Source organism: Pimephales promelas, chromosome 6, assembly GCF_988280905.1.
Source record: "Pimephales promelas chromosome 6, fPimPro1.hap1.1, whole genome shotgun sequence".
NCBI classification, from domain to species: domain Eukaryota; kingdom Metazoa; phylum Chordata; class Actinopteri; order Cypriniformes; family Leuciscidae; genus Pimephales; species Pimephales promelas.
In genome coordinates, this window is record NC_142774.1 from 16,095,643 (window position 1) to 16,114,624 (window position 18,982).

General features: G+C 35.9%; 1 protein-coding gene across 20 annotated transcripts in view; it reads left to right on the forward strand.

The window, feature by feature from the left end:
* lmo7b (LIM domain 7b) overlaps positions 1 to 18,741 on the forward strand; it is a 52,393-nt gene extending 33,652 nt beyond the window's left edge. For 2 of the 20 annotated variants that reach the window (XM_089132165.1, XM_089132166.1), the window contains exons 16-30: positions 2,335 to 2,496; positions 3,144 to 3,364; positions 4,594 to 4,657; positions 4,780 to 4,839; positions 5,733 to 5,758; positions 5,880 to 5,987; positions 8,660 to 8,749; positions 8,889 to 9,091; positions 10,802 to 10,846; positions 11,309 to 11,364; positions 11,459 to 11,627; positions 12,639 to 12,902; positions 14,782 to 14,890; positions 16,317 to 16,413; positions 17,787 to 18,741. In XM_089132165.1, the coding sequence (XP_088988291.1) occupies positions 2,335 to 2,496; positions 3,144 to 3,364; positions 4,594 to 4,657; positions 4,780 to 4,839; positions 5,733 to 5,758; positions 5,880 to 5,987; positions 8,660 to 8,749; positions 8,889 to 9,091; positions 10,802 to 10,846; positions 11,309 to 11,364; positions 11,459 to 11,627; positions 12,639 to 12,902; positions 14,782 to 14,890; positions 16,317 to 16,413; positions 17,787 to 17,809 (1,697 nt within the window). In that variant the 3' untranslated portion in view covers positions 17,810 to 18,741. Of the gene's footprint in view, positions 1 to 2,334; positions 2,497 to 3,143; positions 3,365 to 4,593; positions 4,658 to 4,779; positions 4,840 to 5,198; positions 5,232 to 5,732; positions 5,759 to 5,879; positions 5,988 to 8,659; positions 8,750 to 8,888; positions 9,092 to 10,801; positions 10,847 to 11,308; positions 11,365 to 11,458; positions 11,628 to 12,638; positions 12,903 to 13,020; positions 14,144 to 14,781; positions 14,891 to 16,316; positions 16,414 to 17,786 lie in introns of those variants that run through there. The other 18 variants (XM_039649605.2, XM_089132179.1, XM_089132167.1 and 15 more) reach the window with 17 other exon arrangements.
* The last annotated feature ends 241 nt before the right edge of the window (positions 18,742 to 18,982 follow it).

Genomic DNA, 18,982 nt, shown 5'->3' on the forward strand with positions numbered 1-18,982 from the left:
TTGATCTCCTTCCCCAGAATTCCATTAAACACACTAACCTACATGTACTGCCTCATCAATGATGTATGAACCTATTCCATTCATGTTTCTGTTTAGGGCTATCAGTCAGTTAATATGTCGCGATTAATTAAATATGTAGTAATGAATTACATTTTTTTTTTGTACCTGCATGTTTAATACATTTTTATACAGTACTTGTGTGTGGAAAAAGTGCACAAATGTTGGTTTCAGAGTAAATTATACTTGCTTTGTAAATGAATATTCTTTGTAATAAATTGAGGAAAATAAGTATTTGAACACCTTTCTATTTTGCAAGTTCTCCCACTTAGAAATCATGGAGGGGTCTGAAATTGTCATCGTAGGTGCATGTCCACTGTGAGAGACAATCTAAAAAAAAAATTACAATATGTTTTTTTTTTTTATCTATTTATTTGTATGATACAGCTGCAAATAAGTATTTGAACACCTGTCTATCAGCTAGAATTCTGACCCTCAAAGACCTGTTAGTATGCCTTTAAAATGTCCACCTCCACTCCATTTATTATCCTAAATTAGATGCACATGTTTGAGGTTGTTGGCTGCATAAAGACACCTGTCCACCCCATACAATCAGTAAGACTCCAACTACTAACATGGCCAAGACCAAAGAGCGGTCCAAAGACACTAGAGACAAAATTGTACACCTACACGATGCTGGAGAGGGCTACGGGGAAATTGCCAAGCAGCTTGGTGAAAAAAAGGTCCACTGTTGGAGCAATCATTAGAAAATTAAAGAAGCTAAACATGACTGTCAATCTCACTCGGACTGGGGCTCCATGCAAGATCTCACCTTGTGGGGTCTCAAATTAGCCCAGAACTACATGGGAGAATCTGGTCAATGACCTGAAAAGTCAAGTCAAGTCACATTTATTTATATAGCACTTTTCACAATACAGATTGTATCAAAGCAGCTTCACAGTGATAACATGAAAGTAGTACAACATGGTCTGTACAAAAGAGCTGGGACCCCCCTATCCAAGGTTACTGTTGGTAACACACTAAGACGTCATGGTTTGAAATTATGCATGGCATGGAAGGTTAAACCAGCACATGTCAAGGCCTGTCTTAAGTTTTCCAATGACCATTTGGATGATCCAGAGGAGTCATGGGAGAAAATCATGTGGTCCGATGAGACCAAAATTGAACTTTTTGGTCATAATTCCACCAAATGTGTTTGGAGGAAGAAGAATGATGAGTACCATCCCAAGAACACCATCCCTACTGTGAAGCATGGGGGTGGTAGCGTCATGCTTTGGGGGTGTTTTTCTGCACATGGGACAGGGCGACTGCATTGTATTGAGAAGAGGATGACCGGAGCCATCTATTGCGAGATTTTGGGGAACAACCTCCTTCCCTAAATTAGAGCATTGAAGATGGGTCGAGGCTGGGTCTTCCAACATGACAATGACCCGAAGCACACAGCCAGGATAACCAAAGAGTGGCTCTGTAAGAAGCATATCAAGGTTCTGGCGTGGCCTAGCCAGTTTCCAAACCTAAACCCAATAGAGAATATTTGGAGGGAGCTCAAACTCTGTGTTTCTCAGCGACAGCCCAGAAACCTGACTGATTTAGAGAACATGTGTGTGGAGGAGTGGGCCAAAATCCCTCCTGCAGTGTGTGCAAACCTGGTGAAAAACTACAGGAAACATTTGACCTCTGTAATTGCTAACAAAGGCTACTGTACCAAATATAAACATTGATTTTCTCTACTTATTTGCAGTTGTATCATACAAATAAATAGTTAAAAAAAAATCATACATTCTGATTTCTGGATTTTTTATTTTATTTATTTATTTATTTATTTTTAAATTATGTCTCTGTGGACATACACCTACAATGACAATTTCAGACCCCTCCATGATTTCTAAGTCGGCCAACTTGCAAAATAGCAGGGTGTTCATATACTTTATTTTACTCATTGTACATAGGCTATGTACAATGAAATATGTTCTGAAATTATACAATGCTAAATGTACAAAAAAGTGCAATAACTACCAGGAACAGAATCAATATACAGTGAAATATACAGCATAATGCACTATGAAATTGTACAATACAATGCCATGTTCTATACAGTAATTCAAGTTGAATAAGACTGAAGAGATGACGTCCTGTTTGCACTTTATCAGATTAAGATCTCAGTAAATGAAAACCTTCTAGAACTTGAGAAGTTTTCAATAAATATCCTATTGGTCTATATCAGGAAGTTAAGTTGATTCTGTACTCACAAACTTCCTCAGTTAAGCTTTAAGGCACGGCCTTGACCTGTTTCATCTCTGTCCCTGTATCACACAGGCAGCCCAGCGGAGTTGTGTGGTCTGCTCATGGGGGATGAGATTGTGGCGTTGGGTGGATGCAAGGTCGCCGAAATGAATTATGAGCAGTTTAAGGGGAGCATGGACTCGGCACAGCAAAAAGGCACTTTACTGATGGACATCCGGCGACATGGCCACAATGGTGAGGCTGTTGGAACTGTAAGAATCAGCCCTCACTGTGTAAAATGACCATTTCATCAACATAATTTTCTACTACAAACAAGTGAATTTGTGAACATAAATCAAGTAGTAATATATTTTAAACTGTTAAATTACACTTTGCCTCTTTAATGACACTGTTTATATTCAGATTACACTTTTGCATGTATACACTATGGATTGGCATATAAATTATGTCTAGTAACAGTTTTTGCAATTTGATATTGGGTATTTCATCGTAATATTTTCTGGCACAGTTCCTTCTGCTTTTGAGCTGAGAAAATGAAGGCGCCATTCCAGAATCGGATGCTTTCTTTTGCTTTCTGTCACTGTGGGAAGGTGGTCTATCTGTCTGTCTGTCAGTCATTCTCACTGTCCGGTCTGGGTTTTTTTTTTCTATTGCATCAGTAATCTTGGCTTTAATATTATCATAGGAAATAATTATCAGCACCCTTTAATTTAATTTAATGCGCACTTTTATGTTAAACTATAATTTTACGCACTTAAAATTCCTCTTTCACAAATTACATCTAATTATGATGTAAATAATTGGTCTAAATCACTAACAAGCTCACTAACATGTGACCTGGAATTTCTGAATTGCTGATGTATGTTTTGAATACTGGACAGACTGGGGCAGTGGCCACCCTTCCCTACCGTACAAGAGCCATAAGACCATCAATTTGACCAGTGCCAATTCAACACTTATAGGGCGGCCCGAGAACTATGTCTCGATCAGCACAACCTCAAACTCACCAGTGGAGACTGTGGTGAAGACACAGGTCAACGGACAGCCTGCTAATGTGAGTCAGGACAGGAATATAATGAATGAGGTGGACTTTGAGAAATCAGTGAGTTTAACTGTTGTTGTTGTTGTTGTGTTTTATTTTTTTTATTTTTTATTTTTTTTTAAATTTGTCCATTTTTATTACTTGACCAAGTTGGTTGTTTGTACAGTGAGTGTTAAAAGGACACTATTTGTCAAAAGATAAAAAAAAAAAAGAAAAGATATTAATTTTATATTCAGCGAGGATGCATTGAAATTATCAAGTGTCAATGAAATGACAAACATTGTATTCTGCTGCCAGGCCATTAGATGGCGATGAAATACTACACGTTAAACACATGACATTATCTTTTTCAGAGATTTGTGAATTTGTTTTCAAAAGTTTGCGTTTTCAGGCACCCAAAACTCGCATACATTTTATGTTTTTTTTTTTTTTTTAAACAGTTGTGTAAACTGCCCCTAAATTTCTGTCATGAATACTGAAGGATAATATGACACTGAAGACTGGAGTAATGGCTGCTGAAAATTAAGCATTGAAATCTAAGGGGTTGTTTTCACGACACCACTTTCAACTAAAAAAACTTAAACTTTGTAAGAATTTTGGCCATTCATTTCCATATTTCAAACGGCAAGTTTTTGAAAACTGTCTCGTGTTAACAACAAAATCATCACCATCTAATGGCCCAGCAGCAGAATTTTCAGTAGTTCTCTTATGAGAGGTTCTCTCGTATTGCTTAAGTTTAGCCTACACTATGGGTAATGTCATCTTTTCTTGAGAAATTGAAGCCAAAAATTATCTTTAATTTTGTATTATAAACTAAACTTGTGTTTTAACTTGTATTCTAAGCTAAACTTGCGCAATAGGCCTACTCGTTCCCCCTTTTAGAGAGAACCGAGGTTATGTTAGGTAACCGATTCGTTTTCGCGGATCCGTGCGAATGGTGATCATTTTGACAATGGTGTCGTCTGAATGCGGAAAACTCAAACTTGTCAATTTTAAGCATATTGTTGCTGTGTAAACATACCCTAAATGATTTACATTACATAAAGAAATGACATTTTAAATCATATTAAAATAGAAATATTTTTTTTTATAAAATAAATCAATAAGTTATAAATTATTTTAGTATTTAACATTTTACTGTTTTTATTATTTTTAATAAATGCAACTTTGGTGTGCATAAGAGACCTGAAACATGTTAAAAATCTTACTGACCCCAAACTGTTTAATGGTAGTGTATTTTCTAATTTAATTTTTAATTTATTTGTTTAATTTTACTTTACATTTTTCAGAAAGCACTAACTAAAATGGTGAATGGACGTATCCAGGACAATCCAGTTACTCTAAGAAACAAAGGTGGGTACTTTAACACCAGTTTAGCAATCTAATCTTTGTTCTTGTTCAGAGTTAAACCTAACAATTTCCACGTTATTTATAAAACCTTTGTTTGCATTGTTCTCTCCCCACCTGTGTTGTAGACTATGAGCGCATAGCTTTGAAAAATCATACAAGAAAGTTAGAATTTTTCATGAACAAAGGTAACCGCATTCGCTCAGGCTGTAGAAATGTAATGCTACATGGCTAATTGATCATTGCAGCTTATTCATTTAATTATGCTGTGACTGATTTGCATCAAGCACACTCTTAATGGAGTGTATTGGTGAGTTCTGTTCAATATTAATGAATTCACTCAAAAACAGATGGGGTTACTTATTCTGCATTCTAAGGGCCTGACAAACTAAAGCATTTAGTATGTACGGTATAGTCACAAATTTATGTTAAGATTACTTTAGTAGTTTAATAGTTAAGTCTCTAGGTCTGGGTATACAGATCTGAAATCACTCCATGGGTTTCTTTTGTTTTCCATTCTTCTAAAAGCTAATGCTCTGTCCATCAGGTGCCACTGTCAGCTCCTGGGTCTATCTCTGTGGTAAATAAAGATGGTGTGCTTTCAATGTGCATGTGATACACTGTAAAAATATGAAGACTGTTGTTTCTTTATGTTTCTGTCTGTCTGTAATTGGCTGTGTGTGATTCCGGTCTTATTGCAGAACAGTTTGTAAAGACAACCTTGAGTTAGTTAGTCTTTAATAGTTTAGTTTTTGTTTAGTGTTTTTTTTTTTGTGTTATTGAACAAAATACAATTCTAAAAGGAATTGCTCTGAGATGTTTTTTGCACGTTCGTTGTTTACTTGTGTCTTGCGTGTTGTTTAAAGCCTGCATACCAGCATGTGAGTGTGAATTTGTTGTCCGCTCGCTTGACCGTGTTGGCTTTGGTTACAGTTTTGTCATATGAGCAGGGTGTGTGTGTCAGAATCACTGAGCAGCGTGAATCAACAGGTTAAAGGGTTGGGAAACTCATCGCTATGTGTGGGCTTTGCGATGCTACTGTGTTTAAACAGATACTCTTTGTTTCCACCCCTTTTACTAGGTGGCTCGGAGTCTGCCATCTCTGATGTGAGTCACTACTGTCAGTCACATTTAGTCTTTCAAGCCTGATTCTGGTTTATTAGTATGCTGATACTGTCTAAATTTGACATTTTGGTTCATTATTCATATTGTTTCTCTCTGGTATCAGCTGCAGGTTCCCTCCATCAGTTCTACCTCCTCTCGCTGGTCCTGGGATCATGAGGAAGAGAGGCGGCGGCAGGAGAAATGGCAGATGGAACAAGAGCGCCTCCTGCAGGTACCACCAAATCACACATTCTTTTTTACCATAACCAGTGATGCGTTCCTGTCTAAAATTGTCATGTCCTTCACTTCGCTAACTTCCCTGCATCTCGTTCACTCGGATTTACGTCATTGCTTATGTTGCAAGAGTGCCCACTATTGGTGGAAACTGAACACCCTTGATCACTGGGAATCAGCTATGGAGTTGATTTATTATTTAAAAAATTTTTCCCGTTAAGAATTTGTTTAATGCCGCATATAAATGTATATAGATATGATTTTATTTTATTTATAAAAGCCCAAATGCAATATATCAGAGTTGTTTGTGGTGGTGGTGATTTGACGAGATCTGCGGTGAAGTCACAATCGTGTTGCATTGTGGTATATGGAGCTGCCTGAAGTGTACATACTGTATGAAGAAGACTCGCCCCCTTCGATTTTGACCGAGGGAGCGAGGGTTTCTCCATATAAACTTTCCTTGTCCACTTCACGAAGTGGAGCATACTTCAAAATGGCAGCAGGGATTAAAAGTGTGTAAAAGTATACTGGAAAGCATCACTAATCTTGAATGCGAGACGTTTCAGAATAGATTTTGTGGTAACACTTTACAATAAGGTCCGTTAGTTAACATTAGTTAACTACAGTTAATATGAACTGCACATATACAGCATTTATTGGTCTTTGTTAATGGTAATCTCAACATTTACTAATATTTTATTTCAATCTTGTTAACATTAGCTAATGCACCGTGAGCTAACATGAACAAACAATGAACAGCTGTATTTTTATCAACTAATGTTAACAAAGATGAATAAATACAGTAACAAATGTATTGCTCATGGTTAGTTCATGTTAGTTAATACATTAACTAATGTTAACTAATGGACCTTATTGTAAAGTGTTACCAATTTTTTGTTTCAGGGGGAATTTCTTATTTTTAGTTTAAGTTTTACTTAGTATAGTTAAAATATAAATTTCTTTATTATAATTAATTACAATCATAATAATTAGGGCTGTGCAAAAATTAATTGCGATTAATCGCATCCAAAATAAAAGTCTGTGTTTACATAACATATTTGTGTGTGCTGTATATAATTATTTTGTATATATAAATACACACACATGCATGTATATATTTAAGAAAATGTGTTATTCATATATAAAATATTTATATTTATATAATATAGATTATGTATTTATAAATATATACAGAATTTAAGCGCAAATAATTCTTAAATATATACATGCATGCATAGGTATTTATATATACAAAATAATTATATACAGCACACACAAATATATTATGTAAACACAGACTTTTATTTTGGATGCGATTAATCGCAATTAACTTTTGCACAGCCCTAATAATAATGTGTGTGTATGTCTGTCCACACACACATTAACATTGAATTACCGATTCCAATCTGGTGTAATATCTTTGATAGTGTAATTCAGCCCATTGCACTGTATGGAAGTGAGGTTTGGGGTCCAATCAGTGATCAGAGCTACACTAGATGGGACAGACATCCAATAGAGAGCCCTACGCACAATATTCTGCAAACTTGTTCTAAAACTGCAAAGGAAAACACCCAATGATGCATGTAGGGCAGAATTAGGCCGATTCCCATTGATTGTTAATGTACAAAAAAGATCCCTCAAATTTTGGATGCATCTAAAATCAAGTCCCACAGAATCGCTACATTTTAAAGCACTACAAACACATAAACTGAACCCCGAAAAAGGGTCTCCTCAGTCAGCTGGTCCTGAGACTTACTAACCTGACTAACAGTACTACTAACATCTACTAAAACTATTCTACTATTAAACATCTACTATTAAACAAAGCAAATTACAATACTACCGAACTTTAAATCAAATTTTGAATTGGGATAATATCTCCAGAGTGTGAGAGACAAAGCAAGTACAGGCTAAGTGAACATAGTCTAGCCAACGAGACCATCAGACACAGAAAGAGCTGGTTACCCCGAGAGCAAAGGGGGTGTGTTCAGTGTAGCACAGGAGAGATTGAGACAGAGATGCACCTCCTCCTTCACTGTCACAAATACAGCTAAATCAGAGACCTCCACTTCAACAAACTCAACAACTTAAAACAGAACTTTACAGCCATGACTGAAGTAGAACAGATAAAGATTATACTAGGAGAGGAAGACCACAGCACTGGCTGCCAGATACATGTGTGTGTGTGTGTGTGCCACAGCCTGAGAGACAGCAGGTGAGTGAGTTTGTGTGTCTGATCTCAGTGTGTTTGCCTAATGTCCACCACAGTGACAGTGAGTAATGTGTGTGTGTGTGTGTACATGTTAACTCTCTGATGGTCTTCGTTTAGGAGTCACGTCCTGAGCCTTCCTGGTCAGAAGTAACCAGACTCCTAAAAATTAAACTTCCTCCATCCCAGTAAAAACCAATGCAATTTATTTTTGTTCTACAATATTCTTTTTAATTTAGTATTTTGAGGTAATTTGATTGAATTTATTAATATTTATGCAATATTTATGGTCTATTTTTGCCATGGAAAAATATATATTTTTATATATATATATATTTTGTATTATTATTATTAATGCAGTATTTTAGTTTAATAACACTGATGGAGGGAGTTTATTTTGCTGATAAAATGTTTTGTAATAAACCGTTACATTAAAACATGTTTGCCTGTGCTGGTTTTAGGAAAAGTATCGACGCGATCAAGAGAAGTTAGAGGAGGAGTGGAGAAGAGCTCAGGAGGAGTTTTATGGAGAGGAGCACAGTGGTCCTGAGGTCAGAGGATTGTCATAACTTGAATGTAAATTGTAATGTTGTATAAAGTGTTTCCATTACGTTGCTCTGCAATACTCTGCAGTCATTATAAAATAGTGAATGGTAAACACTGTTATTATTTACTTTCTGATGGTATTAGGAGCAGAAATGCCTTGCTGTGCTGTCCAATGGAAATACAACTGCTCAGATTCCACCTCCCATTGCCACCACTTCAGTGGCATCCAATCAGATTGCAGAGAAGGTGGGAGCAGAAAAGAATAGACAGACCGCTTTGCAAATAGCACCAGGACACCAGTCACTTAAGACAGAAGTGGAGTGTGATTCAACCACAAAGAGTCAGTGGTAAGACAAGTTGTAGCTGTTTTTTTGTTCATGCTGAGAAAAATATTAGGATTTAGCATTTCCCTAAATATTAGGAAAGTTTGGGAAAGCATTAATGCATATAATTTCAAAAGACAAGCCCGCAAAATGAATTTGATTAAAAAATTTCATTAAAGACATTGAATAAAAATATATTAAAGCAGAGAAGTCTTAAGCAGGGATACTCTACCGTATTTTTTTTTTTTTTCATATTAAACTGTTATTCTAGTCTGACTTCATTATACTCGTATTCTAGACAGAATGTAAGTCTAAAACTGCTCCATAGGGCTTTGATTATGAGGCATGTCTTAAAGGGTTAGTACACCCAAAAATGAAAATGAAGTCATTAATTACTCACCCCCATGCTGTACCAACCCCGTAAGACCTTCGTTCATCTTCGGAACACAAATGAAGATATTTTTGATTAAATTTGAGAGCTGGATCACTCCTCCATACGCCTTATTCATGGCAGCGCCATCTTTGATTTTTAATGAGAATGACAGCGAGGCTGTGTGAGGGATAGCCATGCATCTCTTCAATGGGTTGTACTATTATTTAATGTGTTTTTATTTTGTTCTGCTCACGAAACACTAGAAAAATATCTTTCCAAGAAAGTTTAGTTGAAAAAAAACTCCCGACAATATAAGCTGTGGAAAATTGTAAGTAATCTTACCGCTTTATTCAGCTTTTTACAGCGGATGCCATTGGAAACATGGTAAGTCTATCCCTCACAGCCTTACTTTCATACCTGTCATGGCGCTGCTCTGAATAAGGTCTATAGACTTCCTAAGGGACTGCCTCTTGACGGCCCATAAAGTCTTTAAAGAAAATGTTTAAATATTCCATGTGTGTTCCAAATATTCCACGACGAGAATACTTTTTTTGCGAAAAAAACATAAATAACGACTTTATTCGACTATTCCATTACTTCCTTATGGGCGCATGCGCGAGAACTGAGATGACGACGTTCTTCTTCGACTACTTCTTGTTACCGGCTGCTCACCGCTTAGGAGTATTACCGCCACCTACCGTATAGTTTCTCAAAATTGAAAATACTGTGGAAACAAAGACACCTACATCTCGGATGCCCTTGAGGTAAGCTAAAACATATCAAAAATTAATTTCAAAGTGAACTATCCCTTTAAGTGTGATCAAAGTGTCTCGCGATTGACGAGAGAGGTATGTACCGACTCCTCTTAGTTAAGGGAATAACATAGTTTAATATGAAAAAAAATGGTGGAGCATCCCTTTAATATATACTGTAGTATTCAACAGAAATCATTTTGTTTTATTTCCATATCATTGAACATATCACTGGCGCCATCACAGTCCACAGGAATCCATTTGCGTTTGCCAACCAGTCTGAGGAAGTAGGCCGTTCACAAAGACATATTTTTAGGACAGTTTTTAGCTGTTGAATCCAGCTGTGTTTTCAGCATCTTGCTCTGAGAATGTTAAAAATTAATAGAATTTGTTAGTTTATTATTATTTTAGCATTAGTTTTTTTTTTATAAATCACTAAGTTACCATGTTAAATTGACAGCCCTAATTAATAGGCTATGTATTGCCAATTTCTGAAGTAGTAGTGACATTGTATTGAGTGCAGTGTGGAGTTGCATGTACATGTTTCGGTTGCTTTGGTGATTGCTTGCATGTCTATCTATGAGCTGCTTCTGCTCTGTCCTGCTTCAGCTCAGAGGAGTCCTATGGGTTTGCCAAGCTTACAGTTTCCGACAGGTCAGTTTGCTTTTGTGGCTATATTTGCATCTTTTAATGGCTGTTGTGGCATAAGGAATGATGTGATGTACAGTAGTAAATCTGGCAGCACTTATTTCTGTACTGAAAGATTTTCCACTGCCTTAAAGGTTACGTGTGCATTTTTTCCATTATTAAAATACTTTTTCACTTTAATGGGAAGAGAAAGTAGTCAGTAATTCAGAGTTTTATTTTCCATAAGAAATGTAAGCAAGAGAATGTTAACAATTCTGTTAACAAATGTGAGTTATGATTCCATTTAGTAATATTTCACATTGTCCTATTATCTTTCTCCTCACATTCAGCTCTGTCCTCATTGCCAGATATTTTCCAGGAATTTATTGTTGGTGATGCAAAAATAGCACACTTCACATTTAAAGATAGGCTTGCAGTTGTGATGTTTTTTTTTTTTCACTCTTTTTCTTTAACTTCCTCTTTTCCTAGGACAAAGTCAAAATCTACCCCTGCACTTGAAAGCCTTCACAAACAAGATGCTAAAGGTCTGATTACATTTCATTTTGAGTGTTCTTATTTGAGTTCCTGAGAGTTGACTGAGGTACAATGCTCCTCTTCTCTGGCTTGTCCCTTCATTAGCTGCCGGGAGCGGTAAAAAGAAGGGACAGCTGTCACAGGCAGAAAAGGAACGTCTGCAGATCCTGGAGGAGATGAGGAAGAAAACGCAGCTCCTCACAGACGGCAGTTGGATCCGTCAGCGAAATGCCATCAACAAAGAGTCCATCACTGCGGGAACGTCAATCAAGAGGTCCCAATGAATAAACTGAATAAACATTTTTCCCTTATGCTGTTTTGCACAGATTCTCTTTATCAGCTTACAGTGCGCTACTGTTTAAATGTTTGGGATTAGTAAGTGGGATTTAATATTTTATTTTTTAAATGAAATATATAGTTGAAGAAATGTTTAGTTGAAATGTATTAAAATGGAAAACGGTTTGTTTATTAATATTTAATACATTTGAAAAATGTTTTAAAATCTTTAAAATATGCTTATACTTTAGATCGCAACATTTTGATTCTTCAATCCTATTATAGTATTTTTCACAAAAAAAGTAATTGTTTAAAAATATATGAATAAAAAGGAAGTAAACTGTAATGGGACTCTGGTAAATCTGGTAATCTGGTAAATTTGTGTGCACTGGGAATCATATTTTGTCAAATAAAGACAAAGTAACTCTAATTTTAAATACAGAACACACTCAAAATTGCATGAAACTGGATATAGCGCTGCATATTTTTAAAATCAAAGGTTTAGAGTTAGTCGATCGTGCGTCTCTTGTCGGAATTTAATTCACACGGACCAAACGTTACGTATAGAGTAACACGTTTATGCAGGCTACAAATGCGCACTTCAGAAAAAATGTTTATTAGATATTCAGAGATTTGTTTAAATTATATAAATGCATATTGTTTTGAATGCTGACAGTAAATGAAGTATAATAGTGTTTGCCTTTGCTACTAATAATATAAAAGCAAACACTATACTTTTTTTAATAGCTTTATCTAATAGCATATGTGAAACAAAAATTGTAAACTCTTCTAAGACATCAGCCAATAAGAAAAAACTTGTATATTGGTCAACCACTAGTTTTTACTGTATTTTGATTAAATACTGGAAATGCTGTCTTGTTGAGCAACTGGGCATAAGAGACAGATTTTCAAAACATAAAAAAAATAATCTTACTGACCCCAAACTTTTGAATAATGGTGTACTTTTTGTCATTTCCAGTCTGTCTTTAACATTTCAATCTCTTCACAGTTATGAATCGCTGGAGAACCTCCACACGACCGGCTCCTGGTCCAGGCAGTCCTACACTTCGGGTCTCACAAACCGACCCCATTCTGCTCTGGGAAGCACTGGCTCTTACAGGAGTGGACGCAGCAGCCTGGGACCTGGCTCAGCCATCTTCTCTACTGGTCTTAAACAGGCCTTATCAGCCTCCAACGTTCACTCTCCACCAATCACAACTACTCATGAGACATCCGTCCCTGAGTCCCGTTCAAACTCTCAGCAGTGTGGCAGGTATGGACTACTCAAAGGAAACAAAGCATTGCTTTTTGTAAAATGCATATTCACTTTAAATGCCTTTAAGCCAATTTTAAGTGCAGCTCTTTTATTTTTATTTTTTTTTTCTCTTAAGGATCTCACTCTACCTGACTTTTAACCCCAGGTATTTTAGCAATCGGTGACTGATCGGAATGGTATACTCATGTACTGCATAAAGCAGCATATAACGTGGTGTACACTACCGTTCAAAAGATTGGGATCTGTACAATTGTAAAAACAAAACCAAAAAAACATGCATGCATACATTCAGATAAATTGATAAAAAATGAGAGAAATATATTTCAAATAAATTATCTTCTTTTGAACTTTCTATTCATCGAATCCTTTTTTCACTGATAATTTATACACCACAATGTCATCCAAGATGTCCATGCCTTTCTTTCTATAGTCTATAAGAATTTCAGTTTTTTGAGAAACATTGCAGGATTTTTTCTACGTAATGGACTTCAATGGTTTGATGGTCCAAATGTCAGTCTCAATGCAGTTTCAAAGGCTCGACACAATCCCAGTCAAGAAATAATGGTCTTATCTACCATCTCTGAGATGCACCACACATTACGCCATCACGCTAGAAAGGTCACGCGTGACATTGTTAAACATCCAGGATATGCACACGTAATGACTATTTTAAACTATAAATGGACACAAATACATATAAATATGTCATTCAACACACATTAACTTTGAACTGTCCTCCTCCAAACTTGTAAACATTGGTTTGGTACTTGCAACTAGGTCACGCGTAACCTGTCCAGTGATGACGTAATGCGTAACGCATCTCAGAGATGGTACAAGATGGGCATTTGTGGTTAAATAGCATATCAATTTTATTTATTTTTTTTAGAAAATGACCGATCGTTTCGCTAGATAAGACCCTTATTTCTCCTTTTAAGCTGCATTGAGACTGACATTTCAAACCGTTGGTTGCCATTGAAGTCCATTATATGGAGAACAATCCTGGAATGTTTTCCTCAAACCTTAATTTCTTTTTGACTGAAGATAGGGAAAACATGGATGACATGGGGGTGAGTAGATTATCAGGAAATTTTTATTTGAAAGTGAACTACTCCTTTAAGCAGCTCAACTGTTCAACATTTATAATGAGAAATGTTTCTTCAGTATATTAGAATAATTGACCTGAAGGATCATTTGAAACTGAAAACTGGATTATTGATGCTGAAAATTCAGCTTTGTCAAAGGATTTTCTATTAAAATAGAAAAGTAATTTTAAACTGCAAAAAAATTAAAATATTACTGTTTGTACAGTATTTTATCAGTCTTGGTGAGCATAAGAGACTTTCAGACCCAAACATTTAAACGTTAGTGTACAAAGTATGCTGCAGAACAGTATGTGAAAGAGTATGCAATATTCAACAATATTTCTTGTAAATAGTTGTATGCTATGTAACCTCACTACGTTCCAGGCTAAATCAACCATTTGCATTCTAGTTAATCTGAAATACTGTTCATTTGTAATGTAATGTAATTCTGTGTGAAAAAAATTTAAACTTTTTGCTGTGAAATGTGAAAATTATTATTGCCTCCACTCCATTTGTCACACTGAAAGCTCAAGTGGAGAGTATTGCATTGTTGGGAGCAGTATCCCACACAACATGCATTTTGACAACTTGGGTATTCCATGGAACGCCGTGCATGCTGTTAATGTGTACAGTATACATGCAGCATAGTATGGTAGTGTGCTATTCCGAACCTTTCCGTATTCTGCCGCCAACCTCTTCTGTTAAATGCAGTCGAATCAGGGAAAGGGCAGAGCAAATGCTGTCTTGTTTCTGACATTGACACTGACTCTGACACTGGCATGTGATGCCTGTAGGGTGCTCAGTGGCAGGCGGATGTGCTCGAGGTGCGAGCAGCCTCTGGGGAAGGGAGCCGCCATGGTCATCGATTCCCTGGAGCTCTGCTTTCACATTGGTTGCTTCAAGGTGAGACTAGAGGTCACCTGAAACTAAGAGCGAACGGGCCCTTCCGTGGATCTGTTGCACCTAGCCTGGGTTTTTAACCTTCAGCATTTGGGGCAACAGGAGATCATTAGCCACCTAACATCAATAAATTCTTCTTTTTTGCTGTAGGCAATCAGATTACAAGCATGCAAAACAAATTAGAAATGTTGTAGATTTTCTATCCTAATTCATACTTTTATACTACATTCATACTACATTCCAGAACTCTTATCTTAATGCGTTTTAATTCCAAGTTAAACATTGATTACACTTTATTTCCACTAGACATTCTACTAACTATACAAGTAACTTTTCAATTACATGTCAACTAACTCTCATTAAAATATTAGTAGGCTGTAAGTAATAGACTGTCAGACTGTTAGTTTATGGTTAGGTGTTAGGGTTCGGGCTAGGAGAACAAGTTCAAGACTTGTAGTTGCCAAGTTACTTATAGTCAGTAATGTCTGTTGGGGGAGCATAAAAGTGTTAGCAGATATTAAGCAGACAGTCTACTAATACTCTAATGATAGTTAGTTAACATGTTGCTGCAAAGTTACTTCTAGTTAGTAGAATGTCTAAAGTGGATTATCTAAATAAAGTGTTACCTAAACATTTTTTTCTGTTGAATTGAAAGACATTGTAAGTCCAGCCTGTTTTCTGATTGCCTTATTTCCAATTAACTTGAAAAAAATAAACACTTCTTCTGGCTAACCTCTGCACAACCAATTAAAGGCTAACCTGACCAGAACCCTGCCAGTCACTGAACACACAGGCTTTTCTAAACGCACAACTAATACCGCATTTTCCGGAATACATTTTTTTTTTTTTTTTTAATCTTTAACATGCTGAGATTTATATTCCAAAATGACTCATGGGTTTTTTGTTAAGTGAGAGGGAACCAAAATATGCATTTATAGTGTTAATAATGGTTTTAAAAGCATTGTTTTATTTAGTTGTAAATTACGTTATTTCTGAATGTAATAATAAAATGTGACATACACCCATTAAAAAAAAAAAAAAAAATCTCAACAAATTATAGTGCGACCTTTTATAGTCCGGTGCGATTTGTTTTCCGGAAAATAAGGTATTTGCTTTGGTCTCTTTTGTTCCTTCTAATGATGTTTGTCCCTTTTAGATTCCTGTATCTGATTGCAGGGGTTATTTTGTTTACTGCTTGTTTCTTCACTGCAGCACAGGACCGTTACATCACTGCTTCAACAACTTGCACTAAAACAAAAATCACCTTTTCATATGTAGCTATGGTGGAGGATCTGCTCACACTGACCCAATAATTAGCATTTCTGATTTGGGAGGCTTTGACTTTCTGCATGGAGTCATGGGAAGCAAAGGGTAATATCCTCTCATCTTGATGTGTATCCGGACTCACTGTTTCTTGTTGATCTTGCAGTGTGTCAGCTGCAGGACTGACCTTGGGAGAGGGATTGAGTCCGGAGCTCAGGTCAGAGTCAGACACAGACAGCTCTTCTGTAACAACTGCTATAGAGGTAAGCTGCAACCAACATGCCATGTATATAAACGTGTACAATTCAGCGGTTGCTTTGAGTATCCATACTAGGATCGGTGTCAAGAATGGTAGTCTGGAGATCCGCCTTTATTCCTTGATTAAATGACACTGCTAACACTGCAAATAGTTACAAACTACTGCTAAATTATATCCCAATGATTCTACATCACTTGCCCTCACATATATTATGTATTATATTCCACACTTTACAATAAGGCTTCATTAGTTAACATATGTTTAGGTAACACAAACTAAGAATGAACAATACTTTAACCTTTATTAATCTTAGTCAATGTTAATTTCAATATTTACTAATACATTGACATCAAAAGGTGAGCATATTGGAGCTACAATTAAAGGGAATAAAGCTGAATTTGACAATTTATGGTATCCTTTAAATGCGTCACGTATGAACTGGAAATATTAATACAGATTTTACCTTACAGCAGTTTATAGAGGTGCATATGTTATCTATAGACCTCGCTTAGAGTTATATGAGGGATTATGAGTCCATCCGTCCATTATAACAAAGAGAAAACACATGAATGACTTTTTATTAACTAACATTAACAAAAATTAACAAATGCTGTATAAACAATGCATTAAGTAACATGAACTACAATAAGGTCTCATGTGTTAACATTAGTTAAATGTATTGCTAATTATATTATATTATATAATATTATATTATATTATATTGTTATGGGGACAGTATGTTATTTTTTTAACGCCCAACACTTACCAACACTGCATTTATAAAAACAGTAATATTGTGAAGTCATAAATCTTAAAAAATTTAAGTCAACATTTTCTATTTTTATACATTTTAAAATGTAATTTTTTCCTGTGACGGCAAAGCTTAATTCAGTATTGAGTATCACATGATCCTTCAGAAATCATTGTAATATGCTGCTTTAGTTCTCAAAAAACATTTCTTATTATCTCAACTGTCAAAAGGAATACATACATTGTATTTTTTTCTGTATAATGTGGAACACAAAGACATTTTTTTTTCAAGAATCTTCACATAGATCTTTTTAATATGATTGTTTATAGTGACCATGTGCCTAAAAAAAATCACTATTGAAGCACTGTGACTTTTGTGATGAACTCACTTAAATATAAGTCATTATTCACAGATAATCTCAGCTGAATCTTTCGAAATGGTTTGGCATCCTGACATTTGGTTTCAGAAATGTTTGTAAATAAGTTATGTCAATTTTTTGTTTGAGCTAAGAATCAAAACGATAAAGGAATTTTCAGTTACATTCATAAATGGAGGGCTCTCTGTGAAACCTGCTTTAGTTTAAGAACCGCTCTTTGCTAACTGAAAGACTATGCATTTTCTCTTAGTCTGTCCCTCCTCCTCCAAGTGACCAGAATGCTTTGCAACAGATGGAAGAGGAGTGTACCACAGAAACAGCCTCGGGAATCTGAACTATCAGTAAAATCTAAACACTGCAGCAGGCTTTATCCACTGCTTACTTTTACGTCTTTGACAATCAATACAAATGAGACTGATATTTCTGTGATTGTTCTCATAGCATGACCACTATAGTGAAGAGTTAGAACATGTTACTGTGATCACTGCTGAAATCCCTGAGGATGTTTCTGTACTGGCAGACATCCGTGGTGAGATGCAAGATGTTATGCATTCCACGTGGTAACAAGTAATAACATGTCTAATGACTCCCTAAGAATGGTTTTATATTTAATTTTTTTGATGCAAGTCCTTGAGAACTAATGTTTAGCATATATGTTATTCTCATGTCTTTAATATAAGCTTTCCTCTCATAATTATTTAATAATTGTTCGAGCACACTTTATTTGGTAATTAATCACTTTTTCCCCCTCTCATTTGTATAAATCACGTAGTAGTGATGGTGGAGGGAACGGGATGTAAATGTTAAGTCATTGTTTAGTGTCAAGTAATTAAGAGGAATCTTATGCTAAAGTTTTAAACAAACTGCTTAAAAATAGATTGTAATATTGTGACATTAATTTAGGCTTACAGATTTCGAAATGTTCTCCAGTAGATGGCACTCTGGGTGTAACTGGCATAAATCTGTTTTTTTTTTTCCATAGAGGCAAGTTCTGCCAATCAGATGGCTTGCTAATGGAGGTTCTATTGCATATAATTTTAAGATCAAATTACCAGGGATGGTTCTTTCCAAGCCCCTTTGCTGGACATTTCTGTTGGAAATTTATGTGGGATTTTAGTCTCTCTCCCTGTTTGTCATAGCCTAGTTAAAACTGGCTAAACTATTAAGTGTTGCCATGGAAATAAAGCTTATTTTTAAATACAAAATTGTGGACTGAAACTTTTTTCCACTGAAACTCCCTTATTTCTTTTGAAGACATCATACTGCAGCCCATTTTTATCGGTGTCATTATCTCTTCATATCCTGAAACAGATACATACTTCAGTCCTAATTTGGGTAATTTAAGAGTGGCTGTAGAGCATCACCAGACTTTTCTGCTTCCCGTCATTAACTTTCTCCCACAGTCGTCTCCATTCCCACCAGTGTAAACTCATCCTCAATGGCTCT